This window comes from Ictidomys tridecemlineatus, chromosome 16, assembly GCF_052094955.1.
Source record: "Ictidomys tridecemlineatus isolate mIctTri1 chromosome 16, mIctTri1.hap1, whole genome shotgun sequence".
NCBI classification, from domain to species: domain Eukaryota; kingdom Metazoa; phylum Chordata; class Mammalia; order Rodentia; family Sciuridae; genus Ictidomys; species Ictidomys tridecemlineatus.
The window spans coordinates 39787611-39805035 of NC_135492.1; the positions used below are offsets into that span (position 1 = coordinate 39787611).

General features: G+C 53.4%; 1 protein-coding gene and 1 long non-coding RNA gene across 9 annotated transcripts in view; one reads left to right on the forward strand and one right to left on the reverse strand.

Moving 5' to 3' along the window:
* Vgll4 (vestigial like family member 4) overlaps positions 1–17052 on the forward strand; it is a 138221-nt gene extending 121169 nt beyond the window's left edge. For all 8 annotated transcript variants that reach the window (XM_078033470.1, XM_021731993.3, XM_040290950.2 and 5 more), the window contains 3 exons: positions 10654–10873; positions 13887–14010; positions 14372–17052. In XM_078033470.1, coding sequence (XP_077889596.1) covers positions 10654–10873; positions 13887–14010; positions 14372–14640 — 613 coding nt within the window. In that variant the 3' untranslated portion in view covers positions 14641–17052. The remainder of the gene's footprint in view (positions 1–10653; positions 10874–13886; positions 14011–14371) is intronic.
* On the reverse strand, positions 1999–10647 carry LOC144371169 (uncharacterized). The gene is made up of 2 exons (XR_013431318.1): positions 7489–10647; positions 1999–6385 (listed from the first exon to the last, which is right to left on the reverse strand). It is a non-coding gene; the product is annotated as an uncharacterized LOC144371169 (long non-coding RNA).
* Positions 17053–17425: the final 373 nt, after the last annotated feature.

Consider the following 17425-nt stretch of genomic DNA (forward strand, 5'->3'; position numbering starts at 1 on the left):
TACTTTCAGCTGTAATTAATTTAAAATGGGAGGCAGCAAGTGCTGGGAGCAGAGCCGCCCGTGCTCAGAGGGACAGTGTGGTCTTCCTTCTGTCCTCCTCTGCCCCCCGGCCAGCCCCGCCTGCCGAGGGGGCGCCGAGAAGGCCAACACCCCTGCTCCGAGGGCTGCTTCCTTAGTGGGTGAAGTCACCAAGTTTCAGGTGCAGCTGAGGAGTGGCTGCCGCCTGTCACATGAGAGCCCCAGACGGGGGGGGGGGGGGGGGGGGGGGGGGGGCGGCGGCGCAGTTGGAGTGGCTGCCTGCGATGCCGCAAAAGGGGACTTTTCCTTCCTACTGCCAGGAGCGCCCCCAGGAGGGCTGTGCTCCAGGGCTAACATTTATTCTTAGAGAAAATGACAAGGGAAATCCAATCACTTGTCTGCACTGAGTCTGGAGGTTCTGGCCTCGGCCATTTGACCCCTGCCCACGGGCCTCCTCCCTGAGTGGAGATCAGGGCCCTCGGTGAAATGGCTCCAGCAGCCTTTCCCCGCCCTTGTTCTGAAAGGAGGCGAGCTCAGGGTGGAGGGTGAGGGCAGGGGCTGGAAAGCCAGGGTCCAGGTGCACCCGATGATGTTGTACAAGTGGCAGCCATTACTGTTGTGATCATCAGCCACCCGCGGACAGACGACTTGAAGTCATTTTTAAAGGCTCATAGTGAGAATCAAGAACCGCAAATATGTGGCTTGTGAGTGTCCCGAGTGCTGGCTGTTGGTCGCAGCACCATCCATGGCAAAGCCCCGGGCGGGCCGGGTTTGCTGACTTTGGTGAGCCTGGTGGAGGATGTTCTTTCCCCTCCATTTTTATGTCAAATGAGAACATTACTCGTGAGCACTGCTCGGGGGGGTCCTCTGGGGTTGTTTACAAAGGTCATGACTTCTGCTCTCGTGGGGACCCATGCTTTGGGGAACCTTGTAGTATTCTCCGGTATCGAGGGCAAGCATGAAGACAGACACCCGGTGGTTCCAGCTGCCTGTTCTGCTAGTGGCTTGTCAGAGCTGCTGAGGGCGGAATGCTAAACATGGAGTTACCATGTGACCCAGCGACGCAGGGACTCTATCTGTACCCCTCTGCTCACAGCAGCATTATGGTGGCCGAGAGAAATAGCCCAAGAGCCTTTCACTGACTGCTTGAACAAGGTGGGGCTGTCCACACTATAAAATGTCAATCAGCTTCAAAGAGAAAGGAGACTGACACCTGCTACTATGTAGATGAACCTTGAGGATGTGTGGACTGTGGAATAGTCATGAAAAGACAAATGCTGAGCTGGGGACAGGGCTCTGTGATAGAGTGGTGGCCCAGCATGCATGACCCCCTGGCTTTGGTCCCCAGCTCCAGGGTAGGGGGAGAGGGGTGCAGTAGACCTCAGTGGTGGAGCACTGGCCTGGCATGGGCAAGACCCTGGTCTTGATCTCCAGCCCTTCAAAAAAAGGTCCCTAGAGAAGTAAAATTCCAAGAGACAGAAATGGTAGCCAGGGGCTAGGGAAGGAGGAGTGGGGACTTAACGTTCAATGGGGACAGAGGGCAGAGTTTCACTCTGGGAAGATGAAAAAGATCTGGAGATGGATGTTACTCGTGGTTTGTACGACACTGAACAGCACACTAGAATGGTGAATATTATGTCTACCCTACCACAGTACAGAAATAAATATTCAGAACCAAGGACTAATGGTCTACTTCCGTTCCCTGGAATGGATGTTAAAATCTGTCACGTGTTAATCCCTTATTTTCTGAGCTCAGCTGGGAGGAGGGATCTAGTGGAGGAGAGTCAAGTAGCTTAAACACAAAAAGCTCGGCTCCCTTCTTCACAGTGCAGTGGCCAAAACACTGAGGCAGGAGAATGGCGAGTTCCAGGCCAACCTCAGCAACTTCACAAGGCTCCGTCTCAAATTAAAAAATAAAAATGACTAGGGATGGAGCTCGGAGGTAAAGAGAGTGCTCCTGGGCTCAGTCCCCAGGATCTATGGTGATGAATGCAGATTTTTTATTAGATGTATGCTTAAGACTTTATAAACTCAATACTTAAATCTAGCACAATTGTACAGTACTTCACTGGTTGACTTGCAGTTTCTGAAGTTGGCCAGGGTAGGAGGGTGACTTTAAAAGAAAACCCAGATTTCTATTTTTTCTTTAGTGCTAAATAAACACTGTATCAGAGGAAAAAGTCCACAGAATAATTTGGAGATGGTCGCTGCCTCCCTTGGTCCTGGACTTGGGGGCGTGGGGGTGGTGGTGGGGGCACAACCCAGACGACACAGGAAGGGGCGCCGGCTCGTCCCTGGCTACATGCACATGTGATGCAGGCGTGTGGGAGCTCAGGGGATCCTGCCCACAGCCTAGACAGAGTCAAAGATGAAGCTAAATTAAAGGGGTGGGGACTAGGAGGACTTGAAGTGACCATAGACTTCAGTGTCACATGACTGCAGAAGTGCAGTCCTCAGGACTACTGACCTTGGAGTGGTCCTGATGCTGAAGCTTTGTCGGCCTTAGTTGGACAGTGGAGCCTGATTCTGGTTCTGAAATTTGCTGCCCTGGTTGAAGGAATCGATCCGATCCTGTGGCTCTGTTCCCACAGTAGGTGTGGGGTCTGGCTCCAGGTACCACCCTCAAAGGTGGACGCACCACTGCAGAGCAGGTGGACAGGGGGTCCACAGTTCTTGTTTGGGGGCAGGGAATTCGGGTGTAGAAAGGCTGGTGGGTAGAAGAGGTTTTCTGGTAGCTGAAAGAATGGAATTCACTGACTTTCCCAAGGGCACAGCTGGGCCACAGAGTAGCATTGCAAGGCGGGTGTCATCCACATGAAGCAGTGGCATGGATGCTGTGGGTAGTGGGGTGAATTGCCAAGGAAGGACATAAGTGGCCGTTCCTGGCAGTGCCTGAGAAGCTGTGTGGCCCTCCTCCAGGATGGCTGTCGTTCTGCGTCCCTGGTTCTGTCCACAACCATTGTGCCATGAAGCATCCAATTTCTTCAGTTTTATACTATTTTCCAGGAGTTGGCTGCAGTATGTGGCGTAAAAACTCAAGAGTGGGCCTTCGGGAGGGTCTAAGGGAGTTAGGGCAGCTAGCGGGTACCATCAGGGAGGAGGGCGTGGCAGTGATGGGGTTCCGGGTTTGGCTCACCAGGTGTCCTCGGGTTCCCGGGACCTGGAGCCCATACTGCTCTGGCTGACTGGCTTCAGGAGCTTGGTCTTTCTCAGATTTCTTGGTCCCTAGGAATCTTAATGCTTTTTGGTTGATTCATACAACATGACGTTTCCCATCCCCTTGCACAATGCCCAAAACATGATGGAGGTTGTATTAGGAAAAAAATTCATTGAGAGAATACATGACAAAAACTACTACGAATTTAGTAGCAGGAGGGATTTTATATTTTCTTAGTCTCGGCAGCATGTTCATTTGGAAACTCTTGTCCCCATGTGATCTGTGGAGTCTGTAAACAAGGCCTGGCCTGTGCGTGGATCCCGCCCTGTTTGGATGGTGTCTCTGTGGCCCACGGGTGGCAACCCTCTGCTTTTGAGGGTGGGCAAGACTCGTTACCAGTCACGGGCTCAGGGCTGCCCTGTTATCAAACTGTAGATCCCCAGTCTCGTCCTGGGCAGGCAGTTCTGGTCAAAGAAAACTGGTACCTGATTAGGAAGAGTGGAGCCTCCAGCCCCGGGGCTCGCAGCCTGGGTGGTCTGTAGGAGCTGGGCCCTGCTGCGGCTCCCAAGGTGGAGGGCCTAGAAAGTCCATCCGTTTCCCCAAGCAAATCAGATCGCTCGGTACTGGCATTCAGGTGGGAGACTGGCAGGGGGTGGCCTCACCTGAGACCCAGAGATGCGCAGCCATCGAGCCTGACCTGGAAGCTGCCTGCCACATCCCTGAAAATGACGTTCACGATAAAGATTCTATCACCGAAGTGTGAGGATTCTAGCTAAAGTCATTTTTAAGTTGTTTTATCTCTTTAGGCTTCTACTTGAGCTTCCTGGCATGGTGGCTCCATTAGCCAGGTGTCCTGAGAGTCCCCGATCCCTTACACAGGGCTGCAGAGTGTGTTGCTCAAGGGATGAGGAGCCGCTTAGCCTTTGGATCTCTGCACAGGCGCCATGAGACGGCATCACAGAGAATCCATGTGCCTGCTGAGTGGCAGGGGGTTGGCGGTCATGCTTGTCCAGTGACTGCCCCCGTTGAGAGCATGTGGACTTGGACACCACTGGTCAGAGCCAAGTCAACAAGGGCATGGGCTCTCCGGTGGTGGTGCCTTTCTCTGGCGCCTTGGCAGGGAGCTGTCCTGAGAACCCTGCAGGTAGAGGTGGCAGAGGGTGGATGGCAGCCCTGACCTGAGACCCTGCTCTGCCCATTGTGTGACCCCAGGCAGATCCTCCATCTCTTGACTCTCCTTCCCTTGGCACCAAGTGATGGGAGTGATGGCACCTTGCAGGACTGGCCTGGGTGCTGATGCGCCCGGGCCCTGGCCTCAGGGATGTCTGCCATCTATGCAGGGAAATGAAAAGATGGTGGCTTCCTTCATTCTAGTATTAGTGCAGAGCATTTGCTAAGCTTTTGTTAAAAAAAAAAAGGCTTTGGGTGGAAACCTGCCCAGGTTCTCTTCCTGATCCACCCCTGAGGCAGTGCCTCTCAGGCAGGTTCAGGTCTGTAGTCATTTCTTGGTATTTGTGAAATGTAGCTCAGAATGACAAGTGCGCATGACCTGAGGGCCAGAGGACCATTGGGACCTGTTTTTCAAAGGTCCTAAGAAAGGTTTAAAAAAAAAAAAAAAAACTTGAGATTTAACTACAGATAAAGCAAGAAGAAACCTGAGAGTAGAAAATGTCCAAAGATGAAGGGGGAGGCCTGGAAACTGAGTTTGCTAGGGCCACCAGGACACAGGACCCCAAGATGCAGCTTCATGGCGTGGGCTGCTGCTCCTAGTCAAGGACAGCACTGAACACCCAGGCATCCATGTATCTAAACATAGAAAAGGGACATAAAGTGTGGTGTGAGATCAGGACAGTGCACCCCCCCGCCCCTTGCAACGGAGCTTGCAGGCCTGGGAGCTGCTCTTGGGAGGCAGTGGCGATGTGCGCGCTGGAGTTGATTCACTTTTTTCTTTAGGTGTCATAGTAAGCTCACAATTAAACTTACATAAAATTTTTAAAATTTAGGTTAGAACAAATACATTACAGCTGGGTAAGAATATTTTCTGTTAATTTTTTTTTTTTTTGCTTTTTAAAAATTATTTCTTTAATACTGTATTGCCTGGGCTGGCCCCGCATCCTGGGTGCAAGCTACCCTCCTACCTCCCAAGTAGCTGGGACAACAGGCCTGCTGTTAGCTATCCTGTTTTTTGGAGTATTCTGACCAATGATTAAAAAGTATGGTTTAATAAATCCATAAACCAGCCATAGTCATCGACAATGGTCAAGTGTTCTGCACAGCGTGTATCATTTAATACAAGAGCTGGTGCTGTGCGCTGACTGACATCAGCACGTCCCCGAGTAAAGGGATCTTCCATTATGACCCTCCGGGACCACCGTCACACGTGGGAATCATTGTTGACAGACACATGGCTGTGTGCCCGAAACCTAGGTATCTGTAGGGTCTGTTCCTGGGCTCTTCTGGTGACCTGGGGCACCAGACCTTATCCAGATCCCCACCTCTCAGTAATAGGACACCAGTTGTATTGGGTTAGGTCCCTAGTGACCTCCTCTTACTTGATCATCTTTTACAGTTGTAGATGGACAGAATGCCTTTATATTATTTGCTTATTTTTATGTGGTGCTGGGGATGGAACCCAGTGCCTCCGGCATGCTAGGCAAGCGCTCTGCCACTGAGCTACAGCCCCAGCCCTGTTTTCATCATCTTAAAGACCCTTTTTCTAAATAAGTTCACACTAATAGATACTTAAAGTTAGGAAGTCAGTAACTTTGGGGGAAGACTGAACTGAACTCATAGCAGAAATTACAGGAAATTCAAAGTTACTAACCATTCTACATTCTTCTAAGATCTCTGTCTCTCTGGAAAGGTAAAATTCTTGGAGCCAGATACAAATCAGAATCCCTGCACTGGTCAGGTTACCTTTGACAACTGGCTTAACTTCTGAAGCTCAATTTACTTATCTATAAAATGGGAATGAGCCTCACTTTGCAGTGTTATGGGGGAAGGTAATGGGTGTTGAGCTCGTGAGTGGGCATGCAGCACTGGGTAGATGACAGCTGTCCATCTGCATCAATACTGTGCTCGACAGGGAAGCTCTAAGTCCAGCATTGGGCTCTCTAAAGGCAGAGTTCCGGTGGGACATGCTTTTCGCCGGGGCTGCAGTAGAGTGGATGAGGCATGTGCCGGTGACTCTCCAGGGTTGATGTATGAAATCTGAGCAAGCAAAAAGAGATGCTGATTGGTTTGGAGTTGATGGGGAAATCAGGAGGTGGGGACACTCTCACCAGCTTGGGTGGCACTCGCTCTGGGGTCTGGCTCCCTTGACTTTAAATGGATGGAGGAGCATGGTTTCCTTCTGGATTATTAGGGGATGCAAAGCTGTGGATGGGCCAAATCCCTGGCTGTGTCCCTGCAGAGGACAACAGGATGGAAGCAGGCAGCCTCGGGGTTAACAAGGCGTTTAGGGGACAGTGTGAATGCCAGTATTTCCCAGCCTTTTCCTGCCTGTGATGCACCTCTTGCCCCTCCCCGGGAGGGTGTCTGCCCCACCTTTCACCACCCCTGTGCAAACATCTTCTTGACCCAGCCCCTGCCACTTCCCATCTAAAATCAGTGCAGAGCAGTGACAAAACCTGACCAGGATGTCATGGGGACACGCCCAGGGGCCTCTGTGCCTGGCTGGAAGGCTGTGACTTCTTTATTCAGGAGAGAAGGGGTGGCCCAAGGCATCCTTCCTCCTTGGGGGACTTGGACAAGCTAGCAACTTTTGGGAGAGCAAGAAACATTTCGCACTGTCTGTGCCCAGGACTTAAATGTTCCTTAAACTCCCAGAGAAAAGGCTTCTCAGCCAGGTGCAGCAGTGGCTTAAGGGTGAGGCCAAGGTTCTCAAGTTCAAGGCCAGCTCAGCAACTTAGCCAGACCCTGTCACAAAAATCCAAAAGGACTGGGGATGTGGCTCAGAGCACCCTGGATTCAACCCCCAGTACCCCACTTCCAGAAACTTAAAACAAATGTTAACTGTATAAACATCCCTGCACGCACTTGACCTTTCATTTGCTGAGGAAACTTTATAAGGTTAAGGAAGCCTTTGCTTTTTTGCCCTCAGGGGCAGGATCCTGGTGGAGAGCTTGCCTCACACTCGCCAGACTCGGGTTCACCCCCAGCACCCAGGAGAAAGAACTATCAGTGTTGAACTGTGTCCTTGAGGCTGCCAGAGGACAGATACAGGTAGTGAGGGAGAGGAGGAGAGGGCTCTGGCTGGGCCCGACCCCCCCCCCATGCCCAAGGCTCCCTACTTTGTCTCTGTCCACACCCACCGTGTGGTGGTTTTGGCCCAGAGGCCTGTGGTCGACCCCTGGTGTCAGGAAGGACCCCTCTGTCACCTCTAGGAAGATACATGTGTTGTGGGGAGCCTGGACAGGATGGCACACAGGATCCCCAGAATATTTCTTCAAAAGCATGAATAAAAATGTCTTCTGCCCGTATCCTCTTCTTGGCCATAAGAATTCAGACCCAGGTTCTAGCCATGGTCCTCAGTGGGACTCAGCGGAGGCCTCCATCCTGAGGGTTTGTGCTCCGGCAGCACACTTCCCGCTGGGGGCTTTCTTACCGTTTCACTTGGCATCTATATTGCTTTTCCCCAGATGCTGTGGGCAGTTTGGTTTTTGAGCTCCAAGAGGGTAGGGGAGTGGGCGGTCCATACTCCTATAACCGTCTAGGACGCAAGTATGAAAACTGCCCTCTCCTAAAACAGTTGATCAGGAGATGCCCTCCCCGGGTGGTGGCCAGGGCACCCTAAGCCTCGGTGGCACCGATGAGGCCTCGGGCAAGGTTTCGTTGTCCATCTTGGTCTTTAACCCTAGCGAACAGAGGCGACTTGCATCTCTTGGGCAGGATGCATGTGGTTTGGGGCTGTCATCCTGTCCCGTCCAGAGAGCGCATGACTCTGGGACTTGGCGGGGTCTGGGTATGATTCACGAAGGGGGAGGGGGATGTGGAAAACAATATCTATCTTTAAGCTCCGGAACCAGGGAAATGAGCTGGAAATGTGAGTAATGTATAATTTTACTAAAATTATCTGCCACGTCCTTGGACCTTTTCTTTCTGTGCTCCCCAGTGTGGGATCCGTGGTACCCTAGAGGACCGTTTTTGCTGGCAGGTGAGTGGGCCTCTTCTCCCCCAACCTTGGGCACTGGAGCGCAGGTGCCATCGTCCCAGCCTCACCTCTGTCCTGTTAGCTGGGTGACCTTGAGCAATGCTTTGCCTGCTGTAGGCGTCCCTTTCCTTGGTGATGTGGTTTTTCACCCTCAGGGTTGGATGCCTGGGGCTGAGCTTTGCAGGTATTAATGCCTCCGGCTGTGAGAGGGATGGAGGATGCCCTGTGGACCGGTGACCTCGACTTTGGTGGATTCCGAGATGCTGTCTGAGCTTGTCCCTGGAGGCCAGTCTTCATCCCTGGGCTTCCTCAGCCCTCCTCCACTGTCAGAGGGGTCCATTCTGAGCTGCAGCCCCTCTGGGGCTTTCTGTCCCTTCTGGTGAGGAAGCTCCTAGAAGGCAGGGCTGGGCTTTACTTTCTGTAACTGCCACAAAGTAGGAAGGAGTTGAACAAGCAGCGTCCACTCAGTCATCATGGGAGGGCTGCTCGCGTTGTGGTGTTGTTTTGGTGTGAGGGGGAGTGTTGGAGTTCTTTGAAAACTGCCAGGACACGTGGGGGACATATTATCTAAACTGGCCCCCTGGGTGAGTATGCTGGGGTCCTGGAGAGGTGGGGCGCAAGATACGCAGAGCCAAGGCTTGCTCTGGGGTCCTTGAGGCCGCATCGGTGCTCAGGCTACTGCACCCCTCCACAAGCTTCCTGACCGAGATGCATAATCCATCTGGGTGCTGTGGACGCCCTACCTTCCATTTCTTGCCAGGTCATTTGTACAGTCTCACTTCCTCACAAAAGGTCATGGTCTGTGTGTCATGCGCAGGCAGTAGGGGGACCAACACAAGGAAGAGCTGGTGGTGGTAGCTGAGGGGCTTCTGTCTTGAAGGCGCGATGGGGTTCAGGGACTCTGCTGCCATGTTGGTGATGCAGGGGGTATGGAGAGGAAGGAGAAGGTGACACAAAAGCCCAAAGTGGCTGCATCTTCCTGGAGCTGTGGCAGGTGCGTGGTTGTGACTACAAAGTCTACAGGCAGAGCCGAGTAAGGATGGGAAATGGAGCTGCTCCGAGCCCTAGGGTAGGGCTGGACGCAGTCTGACTCGCGTGATAGAATGAGTGCCAGGCGTGGTGGCGCACTCCTGTAACCCCAGTGGCTTGGGAGGCTGAGACAGGAGGATTTCGAGTTCAAAGCCAGCCTCCGTAATTTAGTGAGGCCCTCAGCAATTCAGCCCTGTCTCTAAATAGAATACAAAATGGGGATGGGGCTCAGTGGTCGAGTGACAGAGTTCAATCCTCGGGAGTGCACCCCACCCCTCCCCCAAAATGACAGGTAAGACAGAAAATCTGAATAAAGTGGGTTGTCAGATAGGGTAGGTCATAAGGTCACCCTTGGAGGGAGAGGGGCACAGGGTCCATGGGATCGCTTCTTGGAACTGTAGGTTATTCTGTTATTTAGAAAAGACCTGCCCCTGTGTACAGAGAGTCCCCAAGTTCACCGCATCATGTCCAGCCAGTGCTGGAGGTGGCCACCACCGTCTCCTCGGGCTCTGCTGGCACAAGCCTCTCCTAGATCCAAGTCCTCTGGAGGCCAAAGGATGAGACTCCCAGAATAGTCTAAAGAAAAGTCTCAGAAATCATCTTCCATATTTTTAAGACTTGCTTGTTATGGGAGAAAAAACCCAAGAGCCTCTGTGGTGGCAGAAGATGCAGAGGCTATCAGGGGTGAGATGGAAGGACGGGGGCCGTCACCCCCCCGCCATGGCCCATGGAGCATTCTAAGTGCTACACGTGCTCCAGGCCACGGTGAGCACTGCACTTGCCCAAGCCGATGGCTCCTGCTGGAGGCTTCCATTCTCCACGCTGGGCTGAGCGAATGCAGATGCCACCACTTCCTAGCCAGTGACCTGGGCCAGTCACTCAACTCTTCTGCTTTCTGTCAGGAGCGGGTGGCTGTGGCACCTCCTGACTAGGGCTGCTGGGAAGATGGCATGAGCTGATGCCTGGGGAGGTCCAGGACCCATAGTGAGCACTGGGTCACTTTTGATCTGTCATTCTGCCTAAATGGCAGGTCCTTGGAGACCCACAGACCAGCTGTCCACCTCTGAGCATGTGGAATTCACTGTGCAGATGCACAGGGGAGGGGGTGGCTTGTGGCTGTGCCCCACTAGTGCTGGGGGCTTGGGATGAAGCGCAGGTCGCCAGCTCACCTGCCAGATCTGTCACCAGCTCTCAGGTTAAAAAAAAAGTCCATGGGATGTAGGTAGCTCACCTTCAGCATCCCTTTGCCATTTGGAGAGGGCCAGGCCACCCCATCTGAGTGCTCGCTCTTTTTCAGGAAGACGACCAATGGAGACTGCAGAAAAGACCCCCGGGAGCGGAGCCGCAGCCCCATTGAGCGCGCCGTGGCCCCCGCCGTGAGCCTGCATGGCAGCCACCTCTACACATCCATCCCCAGCCTCAGCATGGAACAGCCCCTTGCCCTGACCAAGAATAGCGTGGATGCCACCAGGCCGGCCGGCCTCTCGCCTACCCTGACCCCCGTGGAGCGGCAGCAGGTAGGTGTGCCCGGGTCCTGGGCATGTCGGCCAAATCCCCAAGCAGAGGGCCCGCAGGGAGGCAGCATCTTCGCCATGTCACCCTCTGTCCCTCAGCTCGGCCTCCTCTTAGGATGCATAGGCCCTGGAGAGATGCTGATGTCCTTGAGTTTCCGTCTCTGGACGGTGGAGGCTGGTCTGGCTGAGGCATGTCTTTTTTCCTTGGCCCTCAGTGCCTTAGTTCTTCTGCGAAGCCGGTGGGGGCTGTGCTGGGGCTGGACTCCTGTGAAGTTCATGGCCACTGGTTATTAGTGCACGCTGCTCAGAAGCCCCTGGCTGGCACAAAAGGCTCATGGGGCAGCACGTGATAGAAGGGGGTGATAGTAGTTCAGATGAGTCCATGGTGGACTCACCAGCGGGGAGGACAAGGTGCAGAGCCCTCAGGGGACGCGGTGTGTGGCATTCTGACTTCTCTGTGCTACACTCTGGGGGCTTGCAAGTCAAGTCAATCCCAGGAGGAGGAGGGCTGAACCCAACTACAGCAGTTCCACCTGCGGTATACCACTGATTGGCCACTGGTTTGATCTGGTAAGAATGTGAGGCCAAGAATTGAGTCCTTTGTCTGTGGCCACTGCAGCGTCCCCTAGTGCAGAGCAGGGGGGCAGGATTCAGCCCTCAAGGTCCCTCTCCTGCTTTAGCCCTTGCTGGCCTGAGGAACATGGGTCCCGGGCAGGCCCTGCCCGTCTTGGTGTTTGCTTCGATGGCTACACTCGCCCTTCTGCTTGGCTTTTGGCTACAGTTTGAGACTGGACAGTGTTTGGTCCTGACTTTACTCGGGTCTCCCTGCGGCCCGCACTGCACCTAGCTAGAAAGTCGACCCACAGTGTCTTTGGAGTCCCCACCTGTGTTCCCAGGAATTCCTGCCAGGAGAGAGACTGAGCCCATGCCTCCTGGGAAGGGTGCAGATGGCTTGGCTGCCACCAACCTGCACAATCACGTAGGGCGGTGCTGGTGAAGTCCCCCCCACGGGCCACTGGTCAGCTCGTCACATCGACCTGGGTACCTTCAGGGAGCACCTTCCTGGGCCCCTGGACTGTATGCTCCAAACTCCTCATCTGCCCTGACCCTTAAGAGCTTGCTGCCAGGTACACCGAGGCGAGTCCCTTGGTCCCTGTGCTTAGCAGCTCAAAGGTACCCAGCCATTCCTGGGAGTGTCACTATGTTCCCCACCAGTGCTGGGTGGGCTGCCACCTGAAGTGTGTGTTGTGCCCTGGATGGGGAACCCGGCCTGTGCCAGCCGCCCTCCTCTGCATGGTGGAAAAGGTGACTCACATCTCCAGGAAGTTGAACTGGAAAGTTCCCACGGAGGCGTGTCTGGAGAGGCTATGGAAAGTGTCACCTATGTCATTATTTGTGATGGCACTTTGGAGGTTTAGAGGTGTTGAAGGAAGATATGGAGGTGACCCTGGGGCTGCAGCAAAGGAGCAGGGTCGGGAGGAGATGAGGCATTCACACACCAAGGGCCCGCACAGGCAGTGACAGGCAGCCATGGCTCCTGGACTAAGTCACAGGGGAAGAAGGATCGTGAGGGACAGTTGCACCCTGGCCCTGCTGCTCGTTTGTGCGCCTTCAATCCCCCCATCTGGAGGACAGGGTGGAGCCATTTGGTCTCCTGAGAACCCAGCACCCGGCATGAGGCTGCTCAAGTGTGGAGCCGTGTCGAGATTGCACTTGGCTGGCGAGGAGATGGGGGCAAACTGCAGTCACCTTTGGGAGTGCAGGGGCTTAGTGTGTCCAGAAGCACCCAGTAGCTCTTGATGGCACTGATGTACAGACTGAAGTGCACTCCAGGCTTCCCCAGTGTCCACTTTCAGCAGCTTCTCTGACACCTCAGTTGCTCAGGAACCAACTCGAGCCACGTGAAGCATGAGGGGGGGCGTCTCTTAAGGGCCCGAGTCATGGGTGCAGCTGGCTCAGGAAGGAAGGGCGGCCCTGATCCTGGACAGTGGGCAGGGCCCTCCTCCCCTCTGCTTTGGGCCTGTCCCATTTCCGGCCCACATGGCCAGCCCACTGTGGCTTGTTCGCCTGCTGACGTGTTGAACTGTTGAGAGAATTCCAAATGTTCCTTTCACATGCTGCTGCCAGGCCACAAGTCTCCCACCTGCGTGTGCAGTTTCTTGTTAGACACAGGCACTTGAATGTGATCCCAATTCATCTTCTAACTCCAGACCCTGTTGCTGTCCACTGTCTGTCACAGGAGGAAGGCGAGGCATGTGAGCCTTTGCTCTTTCTTTGGGGTCCTGATGTGGGGCATAAGGCTCTCACTGGTGGTGCCCGTGTAGCTAGCTACCCTTTGGCTGGCTGGGTGTTCAGCCCCCACCATCCTCCATCTTGTTCTGGGCACTAGGAAATTTTTTTTCTGGCTGGAACCTGAAGTTCAGGTTGGTTCACAGAATATTGTTGCCCCAAGCTTGGGGACAGATGCACTGTCTGATCCCTGTTGTGCAGCAAGTGTGGTGGAGGGGAGGAGACGGATGCTGTGTCCTGCTGGAGCTTGAGGGACTCAGGTGTGGTGGTGTCTCAAGCTGATCTCTGAAGAGGGTGGGAGCTGCGGGGGACTCCGCTGTATGACACCACTCATCCTTTCCCGCTGGCATGTCTCCCCCACTAGCGGTATCATGATTTGTGTGGTCTTCAGAGGAATCCGCTTGGGTATATCAACTAGAAGCTCCGGCAAACAACGGGGAGGGGACAGCTCCAAGAGACCCTGTACCAATATGGCCAGGGTTTCTTTTGCCATCAGTGTCTGTCTCCATTCAGATTTGAGGGAGGGGGCCAGTCCAGCTCTCAACACCTCTGTCCCATATCCCTCACTGATCTGTGACCAAGAGACACTCAGAGAAAGGACAGCCTGGCCAACTGCAGAGCCCTGAGGGTGCTGCTGAGGTCCCTGTGGGGATGAGGTGGGACTCCCCACCTGTGCCGTCATCTTGGAGGCCGTGGTAAATAGCTGACCCCCACTTTCCTCCTGCAGAACCGGCCCTCGGTGATCACCTGCGCCTCTGCTGGTGCCCGCAACTGCAACCTCTCTCACTGCCCCATCGCGCACAGTGGCTGCCCTGCGTCCGGGCCTGCCAGCTACCGGAGGCCGCCCAGCGGTGAGTGTCCTGGAGGGGTTCCCCACTTCCTCCCCCTGCCCGTGGTCTCTGAGAGTCACAGATCAAGTCTCGGGCCACAACCCCTCACCTTGAGCACATACATACCCAGCACCGTGCAGAGCTCGAGGCAGCGGTGTGCTGCTCCTGGCCCTCCGTGACCTCGTGCTCTAGTCGGGGGGAGGTCAGAGTCCTCATTTACTGCCACATGGCCACTGTCGTGCAGGCACATCACAGAGCAGCATCCTGTCCTCGTGCCCAGCAACAGAGTGGGGAGGGCAGGGGGGCCCGCCCCAGAGCCCTATTGGTGACCCATGGTGCTCTACAGATGACCTGTCCTGATTGTTCTCCTGCTTCCTCACAGCCACCACTTGTGATCCTGTGGTGGAGGAACACTTCCGTAGGAGCCTGGGGAAGAACTATAAGGAGCCCGAACCAGCACCCAACTCTGTGTCCATCACGGGCTCCGTGGATGACCACTTTGCCAAAGCTCTGGGCGACACATGGCTTCAGATTAAAGCAGCCAAGGATGGTGCATCCAGCAGCCCCGAGTCGGCCTCACGCAGGGGCCAACCGGCCAGCCCCTCTGCCCACATGGTCAGCCACAGCCACTCCCCATCCGTGGTCTCCTGAAGGAATGCCACCCTCCGGCAGCACGTGGATCTGCATGGTTTGCCTGAGCTTTGAACAGTCAGTGCTTCAAAACAAAAAAAAAATTGGGGTGGGGAGGGAGGGATAGGGATGGTTTATTCGCAAAAACCATGTTGTTGGGATTTCTTTTCTGTTTTCATACTTGCTTGGTATTCTTCTATAAGGGGCCTCAAATGTGGCAGCAGGAACGACGTGTGGAACATCTGTCTCATGTAGCATCTTTACTTCCTGCCTCAGTTACCAAAGAAACCTCTGATGCAGGCCTGCCGGGGCCCAGACTCTGTGGCGCACATTCTCAGTCACAAGCCATGACGACGTTGGGGACCCAGATGCTTTATGCTTTCTTCCATTTGCTTCTCGAGCGCAGCTCAGCTTCCATGGCGGGTTTCGGGGGTCCGTGTGTGCGCGCGTGTATACTTGAAGAGAACTGCCATGTCTGATTTGCACTTTTGGAGGACTGAGTTGCCTGTCTGGCAGCTTTCCGCGAGACGTGAGTGCTCTGAGGGCAAACTGCTGAAGAACAAAGGGTTCAAGGATGACATTTCCGACCATTTGTGCGTTTTTGTTGCTATCGAATTTAGACAAAACTGCTTTGGAAGGGGAAGTCTCATACCGGTTATAGGTCTTTCTCTCTAGATTTCAGGTGCTTGCAACGGGACTGCAGACTCCACCGATCACGGGCATTTACCTTTTCTGAACACTGCGGTGTGTGAGGCTCGAGCCGGGGTGGGAGGATTCCAGAGTGCTTTAACCATGACGCATGTTTTAATGGAGAAAAAAAAATAGCTGGTTTCTATTAATTGTATAGACAGTAAACACAAACCTTACTACTTACTAGCTTCTTTTCAGAATTAGTTTATTTTTGTCAGTTACAGTCCTAGATATACTTACTGCTGGTACAGTTGTACTCTAAGATTTGTATTTGATACTCACTTTACTTGCAAGGAGGGCTGGGGACAGCTGGCAGGCCCGAGGGAGGCTCACTGGAGCAGCTGGGCCACCGTGTCGGGGGCCAGGGTTTGCACCGAGAGCTGACACGGTCACTGGTTTTCTGCATCCTGTCTGCTTTTACGAGCTCCCAGGGGAGCATCTTCCAACTCCCCGGATGCGCAGACTGCTCCCTTCCACCTCCCTTGGCCGAACAGCAGATTGCTGACAATCTGTGATAAGGTATTTTGATGCTTCCTTGCATGCTGGGGCCCAGGCAGTATACATTCCTGACTTTATACACTTATTGCCACATTTATTATCGTCTGCTATATTAATGGCTACTAACTAGAAATTAGAAGAAAGCGGGATAGACATGGCTGTGGACACCCCACAGCTGCTTTTCCTGGTCCATGAGCTGTTCTGCTCCCCTACCCCTCAAATGTGCTGCATTTGGCCTGGCCTGCTGGAGGGCTCAGGACGCCATGCACACGGCCACCTCATCCAAGGCTTTATGGACTCCTTCACACAGGAGCCTTGAGGCTGGCTGCCAGGAGGAGAACAATACAGGTTAGCTGTTGCATTCTGGGGACTGGCTCTTGTAGTCACAGGGTGGCTGCAGGCCTTTAAAAAGTGGAAGAAAAGCCCTTCTCCTCTTGCCTCTGCACACATTTCACTCCCACTTTACTGGGCTTCCAAGCTTTGGCATTTGGGCCCCTATATTTTCTGTAGGAGAAAAATTGTTGAGAAACACTTTTTTTATATAGGTAACTTTAAGACCATCATTACGCTGTGCGTAAAGAATGTACAGAGAAATTTGTAGGTATTTTTTGAAGAACAATTAATTTGTTAATGATATGTAGCTATTTAATTTTCCCCATTTCCTATCGTAATCATTCATTTTTTTGTTGTTTGGAAAAAAAAGTTGATCTTTTTTTGTTGTAGATTTTGTCTGTAAAGTGCAGGCACACAGTTATTCTATGAGGACACTGCATCTGCGTTAATAGCCACTAGTTTGTTATTGCTACAGGCTACTGAGCATTGTAACAGGAACACGACCGCACCGCGGATGGGCTCTGCGGAGAACCCACCTCGGACACTTCTGTCGGTGCACAGGGTCGTCACTTGGGAGGGATGGCAGTGCCGGTGGCCGGGTCCCCGGTGCGCTGACCTATCTGGGATAGGCAGTTCCCTGGAGGGGGCTTTGGGCAGAGGGAGCAGTGGAAAACCAAATGTTTCCCCAGCACCCTCCCTGAGAAGGGGCTCCGAGGTTCTCCCCAGGGCCGCGCTGTCCGCGGTGCGTTCTGCCCCTTCTCTCCATGTTTGTAAATCTGTAATATACCATTCTCTGTGGCCTGTTTTTCCTGGAAGAAGAAGAAAAAAAAGGTTTGGCAGGCCATCTTTTTTTTTTTTTTTTTGTACTTAAAAGTAGCCTTAAGAACAATAATAAAGTGCTCTTAAACCACAGGCTGTACGTGTGGCTCTTCAGTCCTGGGTAACAGTGTGGTGGCTGTGCACCACTGAAGTCCCAATAAAGGTAATTTTTAGTTTCTTGACTGTCTACTTTAGGTCAAGTGTTGTTTCTAAGTCTCTGTGGAAATCCTGCTGCTGTAAGAGGTACCCCTGGACTCCATTTTGACTTTGGTTCTAGGCCTAAGTCAGAAGCTGAACCCAGATAAAGTGTTAGGGGTTCCTTTGGCTCTGCACCAGTGTGCAAATCAGAATGGAGGGGGAAACCAGCCTACCTTACTGTAGATGCACAGACAGTCACCCCGCAGAGAGGACCCTTGAGGTGAGGGGGAGAAAGGGAGCCAAATTGCCTTCTTTAGATCGGCCCCAG